The 9,363-nt window shown below is 40.6% G+C and overlaps 1 protein-coding gene across 4 annotated transcripts in view; it reads right to left on the reverse strand.

Moving 5' to 3' along the window:
* The window catches only part of csnk1g2b (casein kinase 1, gamma 2b), a 57,379-nt gene extending 48,370 nt beyond the window's left edge, over positions 1–9,009 (reverse strand). For 2 of the 4 annotated variants that reach the window (XM_034080756.2, XM_034080755.2), the window contains exons 1-2: positions 8,832–9,007; positions 4,588–5,380 (exon numbers count right to left, since the gene is read on the reverse strand). In XM_034080756.2, coding sequence (XP_033936647.1) covers positions 4,588–4,815 — 228 coding nt within the window. In that variant the 5' untranslated portion in view covers positions 4,816–5,380; positions 8,832–9,007. Of the gene's footprint in view, positions 1–4,587; positions 5,381–8,579; positions 8,693–8,831 lie in introns of those variants that run through there. The other 2 variants (XM_034080758.2, XM_034080754.2) reach the window with 2 other exon arrangements.
* Between the last annotated feature and the right edge of the window lie 354 nt (positions 9,010–9,363).

Consider the following 9,363-nt stretch of genomic DNA (forward strand, 5'->3'; position numbering starts at 1 on the left):
AGTCTGAGAATTGACAAGGGAGAAGCTCCATGATAGGCATATCAACACTGTTTAGACCCTCCAGAAAAACGTGATTATGCGATCGCATAATTTACCGAATAATCAGCAAAATGGCACAGATTTTTAAAAGGGCGCATATTTATTAAAAGGGTGCATAATCCCCACATTATTCCACACAAAGTTGAGACAAAAAGAAAGTTAACTCGTCTTGAAGTGAAGTAGTGATGATGACGCGACGTCATCAGCTCGCGCATCACAGAAGGTAAACAACACCGTAGAGTGAACGTGTGGAACTCACACGAGAGAGAAAACACCAAGATGAAAAAATATAATCCATCTAATTTACCGACGAACATGTCTGCTAAAGACCGGGCAAAGCAGTACCCCGATGTCTTGCACGAAAGCGGGGGGAAACTATTATGCACCCCGTGCAACTGTGTTGGAGCATAAGAGAAAATCGACGGTGACGACCCACTTTGATTCATTCAAACATTCGAAAATGCTTTCCGCTGCTGCGGACAAGAAAGCCAAACAACTCACGTTCACCGAGGCATCAACCTCCAAAACCCTTTCGAGTGCTACAAGAAACGAGGTGAGAAGCCTACAAGATTGAAGCTGGTCAGATAACGAACAAGTAAATTAAAACAGAATGAGGCGGAGAAGTGTGTGTGTGTGTGTGTGTGTGTGTGTGTGTGTGTGTGTGTGTGTGTGTGTGTGTGTGTGTGTGTGTGTGTGTGTGTGTGTGTGTGTGTGTGTGTGTGTGTGTGTGTGTGTGTGTGTGTGTGAGATTAAAATAGCCCAATTGATTTTACAATAAATAAACATTGAATGTGTTTAATTGAATAGTAAAGGGGTTTAACGTTAGTGGCGGGTTGTGTGTGAGAGAGAATAAATAAGACAGCCCAATATTTAAAAAAAAATATTTAGCATATTTCGCAACTTTCCGCATAAAAACCCTGCATGTTTAATCGCATAATCAAGGATTTTAGCCTGCATAATCAAGGATTTTTGCCCGCGTTTTTCTGGAGGGTCTAACTGTTGCTAGGGCTGAAAACTACTAACAATAAGAGGCCAATTTGTTTAGTTTGTGTTGGATCTGTAAGCCTCAAAAGCCACGTTCACACCGTAGTACTTTTCCCACTTTAGTTCCGATATAGTTCAGAAATGTCGCGTTCACACCAAAAAGAGCCGGAACTAAAATTAGTTCATCAGAACCTTTTTTATCCCCTTTTCCATCCCTGCTAGAAGTACTGTGGTGTGAATGTGCCTATAGAGAAAGCTATTGTGGAGAGCAATTAGAGTCATCATTGCAGAAAATACAATTATTATACAAACAAAACATGAATCACTATCTAAAATTAGTCTTCAAAATCATATACAGTGTTTCCCACAGATCTGAAATATACTTGGGCGGGTGGTGGCAGCGGGCGGGGGGATGCATGTTTATCAAGTCAATAAATAAACAACATGTTTATTTATTGACTTTTCATTCCTGTATAACCATTTTGCGCAAAGATGGCACTGTTTGCCAGAGCACTTCATCCTTCTGGGATTTCATGAAGAACAGCTCCAACGCCTGTGTGTATGGGAACGCCTCTGGTGCTGGTCCATTAACTGCCAGTGTTTCCCACAGATCTGAAATATACTTGGGGGGGGGGGGTGGTGGTTGAGGTGACGTGCAACAACATTAACATGAACCTTTCTGTTGGTCGCTTGTTAGCAGACCCTTCACGCGAACAGGCAGAGCGAACAGGTACAGGCAGGGCCCATAATGATAGCCCTATAGTTTAAATATACTACCCACACATGAACATATGGAAATGGGTTACTATTTAAAAAAATAAATGTATTTAGGAACCTATCCATGTGATTTTTAGTGGGGGTCGACCTCAAATCCTCTAGGGGGTCCAGGGGCATGCCCCCCAGGTAAGATTTTATTTTTTATTTTGGAGTTAAATGCATCAATCTGGTGCATTTTGAGGGGGAAATAAAGAGACTAGATCTATGGAAACACCTATATTAAACAGAACTGTACACATTTCAATAATCATAAAATCATGGCCATAACCAATAACATACCTTTTCCAATATGAAAAAAACACTGAAACTTGTTTATTAATTTATTTTTGGTTCATTTATAGTTGTGTGTGTCTGTGCTCCTGAATAAGCCTCTCCTGTCTCCCTCCTGCTTCTCTTTGAGGCAGCAGCAAAGACTAGTTTTATTTCAACAAGTTTTAAAAGTGTATCTTACCTTTTTTCTCCTAGTTAACTTTGTATTTATTTATTCATGCATATTTTACTAATCACATTACATTTCATTTAGCTGACGCTTTTATCCAAAGCGACTTATAATGACTGATTACAGGGACATTCTCCCTGGAGTAACTAAGGGCTAAGTGCCTTACTCAAGGGCACACTAGTGTGGTGTTCCTGGCGGGATTTGAACTCACAGCCTTCCGATCTTCAGCCCACCTCACTATCCATTAGACCTGGGGTTCCCAACCTTTTTTCCCAAGAGCCCCCCCAAATGAAAATTATACATTTCTTTCTTTTTATGCCTTTAATACTAGCTTGAATTTTTATTAAAATTAATTAATCAATTATTTTTTATATTTTATTGTAATGTAGAGACAAGGCTTTAGTGACAATCATGTATTGCCTTACAGGTTGGGAACCACTGCATTAGACCAATCACTACCCTCTCAAATGGAAATATGTGTTTACATAAATGGTGACTTTCTAAACACTCAGAGTCCTTTACCTCACCTGAGGTTATCCCGAGCTTGAATGACACACAGAGACCGATCAAGGGCTATGATTTATGATCTGTATGACAGTGGCCATGTCGGCAGGCCAGATCATGTGGACAGCCAGTCACCCTGTGTGAGGCAGGCCACTTAACAGGCCAGAAGGAGGCGAGATCAGAGCAAGAGAGCGAGGGATTATTGTCCACAAGTTAATCGATCGCAGATGGCGTCGTGGTCACGGACGAATACAAAAAATATAAATATATACTTACGAAATATACTTGGGCGGAAATATACTTGGGCTGCCGTTAATATACCTGGGCGGCCCGCCCAAGTATAGTCTATGTGTGGGAAACCCTGATATATAAACCCAGAAGCCTCACAATCGGGCCCCACTAATAGCCTGGCAATGTTGTATTTACTATTTACTTGCACTATATTTATCTGTTTTATTGTGTTGCACTGTTGGAGGAGCCTGTGACCTAAGATTTTCATTGTCATAACTACACTGTAGCGGCTATATGTTCGTATGACAAAATAAAAACCTTGAAACAATATACATGCTGATAAAGCCAAGATGGATGATAAATGCTGGGTCCAGTGGGCCAGAAGATCTATGGAGGAGTGTTACTGCCCGATCCAATGCCAGATCCAGATATAGCTGGACACCATGGGGTTAAAAATACCCAAACAGATGGGAGGGTTCACAGGCACAGGCAGAGGGAGGGGGGGGGGGGGGAGCAGCCAGCATAACCAGAGATTTCAGAGGAGAGGAGAACTGCAATTACAGCTGTTTGCTAACTTCTGCTTTCTACGTGGTTAGCAAAGCCTTCAGTGGATGCCCATTCAGAGATAATGACCTCGCTGGAGATACGATGTGGTGGAGATGCCAAGCCCACCCATCAGCTCCAGTAGGACTACTTAACTGGAGTTTCAATTAGGTCTTGCTTACATCAAGGCATTACCAGAGAGGAAAGGAAGCTACTACAAGTGGCAACACATTTATAGCTGAGAAAAGATGCATAGAGGAAAGTTGATGTAGAGGAAACGGCTGAGCAGTCACCTGCTGGCCTAGAATCCAAAAAGCAAACAGGCCCTGACATTTCATGTGGTTTTTTGTAGCCTGTTTAAATGCTATTTAAAACAGTGGCTTTGGAAAAAAATAAAAAGGGGTTCATGCTGACACAAAACAAAAACATGCGCAGTAAATTATTGATTGCACATGAGGCCTGGAGTGAGCTTATTAGAAGGAGAGCTTCCACAAGAATGAAAATCAACTCCTATGACTGAGGGAATTGTAGTATAGGTAGATACACATTTTAAATGTTGGCTTACAAAGAATATTCATTATATTTTACAAATAAAACAAGTCTTACAACACTGGTTTACCTCTTGAATGACAAATTGTTAAGGCTGAAAATGTTTTACTTTCAGTTTGTCCTATTTTTTTGTATACACACACACCGCTCAAGATATGGTTTAAGATATTATCCAAGTCTTATAGTCAAGTCTTCCTCACCGCTTTGATAAACACAAGCAGAGAATGGTTGACTCAATAACAGCCCATGGGGCCTAGCTGTGGGAGGAGGGGACAGTTCCTTTATACTTCCTGTGTCTGGCTCTCTTAGGTCAAAGAGTCAACTGCACAAGAGTCTGCTGCACATCTAAATTAACTTTTGACTGCTAGAAAATAAAAATATGAAGCAAGTAGTAGTCTTAATACAGAATACAGGATGAAGACTGACATTGGAGATGTACCAGAACAGTTTTGTGGTGCATACATGGAAGTGAAAGCTCATAGACATTGCTGTTGGTTCACCAACCCTGAGGATGCACTTACCAATTTGATGGCGACATATTCGTTAGTATAGAGATTTTTTCCCAACCGCAGCTCTCCAAAGTTCCCGCAGCCGATTTTTTTACCCACACGGAAGTTCGGGCCAACCATAAGAACTCCAGAATTGGTCCCTGAACTTCGGCCCCCATGTCCAGTCCTGCTGCCTGTTGTCTTAGACATCTTTTTCCCTTCCTCTGTCTCTCCCTTGCCCCCTCTCTTTTCAAAATCCATAAGCTTGTGATACCCTGGCCTCTCCACGGTTATTCTCCAGCCATGCAAACCATAGAAACTCCAATAACAACGACAGAGGACGCTTTAGGGAGGGCGAGGGAGACAAACTCTCACAGGACACAGGAAAGGTGTTTCTGTTAAAATTTGCAATGATTCAGAGGACACTTCAATGAGCTGAAGTGTCTATCAGTCAGGTCTTCTGCTGAGTGCTTCCCTTTTTTCTTTGGGTTCCTTGTTTAGCAGAGGGGTTCCTTCCCTGTGTGTTTCTCCAGCTCCAGTCTCAGAGTAGCATGTCCCTGCCTGAAGAATAGGCAGGTTGTCCTAGGATGTGCCCACAGATGCACATACAATTCTAGTCATAAAAAAGCACTCCGAAACCCAGCTACTGCATCCACAAGGACACTTGGGAACATCTCCTAGAGTGCCTCATTCCTTCTGGTCAGCCTTCAGTGACACAGTGGACGCTCTCCATGATGCAGGGCCACAGCAGACAAGGCAACCCAGACGCAGAGAAAACAGCTGGAGGAAAGACCGGTAACTGATGGGTCTGATGATGGCTGGGTATCTGAAAAAGCAAAAACAAAGAGATATCAGTTAGTGCTCTGTATAGCCTGTTACTACAACAAAGATCATAAAATACACTCCAAATAAACTCTATCATTACTTTTTCTTAAAATATATTTTTTACATTAATTGAAGACAATATATTCTGTCCTGTAGCTATCCCCTTCTAGATTTATGACAACAAGTCAAACAGTATATAAGCATAATCTGGAGATTGTAAAAAAAAAAGCCAAAACTCAAACCATCATTTGCTCTCATAATACTTCTGGCCATGTGGACATAAACAATATATATAATAAAACTTTAACCTTTGACTTGAAGATTAATGTATGTCTACTATGGCTGTTCCTTACTACAGCTGAAATGAGATATTGCTTCAGACCGGCACAAGGTTAATTCAATAAAGCAATCAATAGGAGCAGAAATATTCCACAGTGGACCTTAGGTATGAGAGGAAAATAAATAATCTCTTTTTCGATTAAACTCATTTTTGTAATGCCCAAGACACAGAGCCTATCAGTGAAACTCTTGTAAGCAAGACTAAAGTGTACATTCATTGAAACACCTGAGCCAAGTTTCAGGCACAATCCCCAAAAGCTTTTGCAAAAATCCAAAATGTCCTACTTACTAAAACAAATAAAGGATATGATTCTAAGCCATACACTATTGTAGGAGCAATTCAGGCCACAAACAACATCAATCAAACCATCATTTCAGTTTTCATTAGCAGTGTAACTTGACCTTCTCTTTGTAGCTTTTCGCTAACAATCACATGCAGACATATCTGTCCAGAGCTGCTCTCCTAACTCCCCTATGTCCATGATCTAAGACGTTTGGTGGAGCAGGTAATGCAAGCACTAGTACTGGGCAGCTACTCTTTCTTATGGAAAGGCACTTACACGGATCAATGACTGCTGTAATGCCCCATCTCATCATAACATTTGCATCATTGGGAAGCATATTATTGGAAGGATTTGGATACAGTCTACAGTTAGCAATGCTGTAACTGAAAGACTAAAATAGCCATCACAGGTCAAATATACAGATGATTTAGCAATGGTTTATGATAATAAATAGGTATTCAAAACATTGGAGTTATAGTTTTCTGATGTTTATCTGTGCTAGAATTTGAGAGTTGGCTTTTTTTAACGAGAAGGCTAAACTACATAAAGAAAATAAAAAAGAATAAAAAATAGGTACCAATGTCTGACATTTAGTGAACATGGGCGGGAGTAATTTCATATCCTGTGTAGAAAACATTCTACCTTTTGTCAGCAACTTCTGACATCTATGTAAACACTGAATCAGTGGTGCCAGACAGTAGAACAATTTAATATATCCTTATAAAACCTTCATCCCTGCCTTAAAATTAGACTTGCTCTTTAAAAAAAAAAAAGAGTTCTAAATATAAAAAAGAAAAACCTATTCGACATGGTGGCAGGTGACCTATTTTGTTCCCTGTCACAGCCAACCTTTCCCCTTTATTTGGCAGGTGGCAGGTGCTAAGAAGGTCATTCCCTAGGTACAAGTTCATAAAGAATGACACAACGATTACAAATACACTGAGACGTTGAGTATGTCTGTACTCTTAGTCAGCCTGAAAAAAAACATACATTTAGGGAGGCTGTGGCTCAGTGGGTAGTGTGCTGGACTTCGAATCAGGGGATAGCAAGTTCGAGTCCCACTACAGTCAGCAGGTCGTTGTGTCCCTGGGCAAGACACTTCACCCCAAATTGCTCCTGTGGGGATTGCCCACAGTACTGAATGTGTGTAAGTCGCTTTGGATAAAAGCATCTAACAAATGACATGTAATGTAAGTTATAAACCAAGTATGAGGTCAATCATTACACTGTCATGACGCATGACGATACTTACTGTAGAAATAGGAAGAAACTAGCCTACCTTGTCACAAGATTTGGAAGTACAATGTACGAGTCCTGAAAGACTTTGCTGTACTAACAGCAAAGTCAAATGATCACAGCAACTGAAATGCACTAAGACAAGCATCTGATTTGTCAAGGTGACCCAAAAAACAATTCAATGCTTTTAAAACAAGTATGATAAAGTGTTAATATAAGAAAGAATAGTGATGGCCCTTGAAAAAATGAAATAGTTCACTGTCTCAGTTTAGAAATGTGGGCCACCATAGCGAAACATGTATCTGGCTGATTTCAGGAAGTTGAGTATTGTTTTTCCTGTCAGCTGTTTGATATAGATACAATGTTATTTTTAACAAAGTGAGATGTTTTATGTTCTTAGTTTTTGGATGTCACATCAACTAACTGACAGAAAACCTGTGAATAATGCCTCACCAAACGAGATCGGTTCGTTTCTCACATTGTCTTGCCATGAACGTTGTAGTCGATGCAGTTAGCTTGTAATAACACGACACAAGACGAATTCAAACGTTATCAATATAAATCGAACAGCCATTAGAGCTGTTAGACAAGTTTTGGTTGATACATTTTTATTTCCGTGTACAGAAGATCTGCCCTTTGAGCTTATATTAATGCTACTAGTAGCTAACCGAATAACGTCGGTGTTGGCAGCTGTCATTTAGCGCGTAACGTCAGTTTCAAGTGTTTAGAGCAGTTTTCTCTCTAAAGCCCTATGTTAGTTTTCTATTATGAGATGAGGTCTTAAAAAAACGAATTCACTCCTAAAATCCGTCAATGCGTGTGTTGAGAAGGGTTCAGTTAACATAGCTGGTACGACGGACAAGGCCAGATACTCTGAAGTTAGCAAGCTTCAGTTAGCTTGATATCGTTCAATCGCTTGCTTCCGTTTAAACGTATACTTATAGTAGCTACATAAAACAACACTATCGGCACATTCTCCTTGAGTAGACGTTTATTCTATAGTTGACGCTTAATCGAAATGTCACATTAGCAGTGATAAGCTAACCGAGCTAGCACCTACCACAAACACCGTTCTTCTTGGCCCAACGCCTAATAAAAACGATGTACCATCGGCTAATCTGTTAACAACACTTTACCATTTCAAACACAAACTAGCTAACCGTAAGCAAACTGATGCAAAGGGAACAAGTCGAAGCAGGAACGATCATAAAATATTCATTGATTGACATTCGCTGTACTACATTAACATGGTCAGTTAGTAAACGCTTAATAACTGATAAATAACAACGTCGCAACTACTTAATGCCACAGATTGTATGATAAGAGGGTTAGTTGTTTCACCTGAGAGTATTGGTATTTTTGGTTCAGCTCCCAGCTGTAGATATTACCCTGACCATTGCCTGCCGGGCAACTCCTTAATCCAGAACAACCGACTGCACACCATCGGCAGCCCGGATCTCTTACCGTTTAGCTTTCTAGCTAGCTATTTAGCAAGCTAGCCACTGAAACATTGGCAAGAACGCTAACGAACGGCGGGACGGTGTCTTCAAAAAAACAACAACACATTTCTGTCGCTAAAGGAAAGCGTGTTACCTTTAAATGTCAGCTACCAGAAGGCATTCGAAGTCATGGTTCTTCGTGTGTGGGTATCCTTCTCATTTCGTTTCTCTAGCCTCTCAAGTTGCTATGATTTTGCTGTTGTCTCTTTAAGCCTCCCTCCGCTGCCCGATACCCAGGCAGGCACAGCGTCACGCCGGCTCACAGCTCACACCACCGCGGTACGCTGAAAAACTGACGCAACTGGTTTGGTGAATAAAGCAAAACATCAGGCGTGAGTAGCTCATTGATTAGCTGCTGTGAGCGCTGGACACATTACACTCTTTATATAACTGAATATACAATGGTGTTCACTGGTGAAAGTAACAAAGTACATTTGATCAAGCAATTAAGTAAACTGTTGAGGTACTTGTACTTTACTTGAGTATTTCCATTGTGTGCTACTTTACTTATACTCAACTACAATTCAAAGGTACCCAGCAGTGAATAAAGTCATTCAAATGTGTTCCACCTTTACCAGCTTGATACAAATATCAATAATGATAACTGATTATAAATGATTTTGGGC

Source organism: Pseudochaenichthys georgianus, chromosome 4 (assembly GCF_902827115.2).
Source record: "Pseudochaenichthys georgianus chromosome 4, fPseGeo1.2, whole genome shotgun sequence".
Lineage (NCBI taxonomy): Eukaryota > Metazoa > Chordata > Actinopteri > Perciformes > Channichthyidae > Pseudochaenichthys > Pseudochaenichthys georgianus.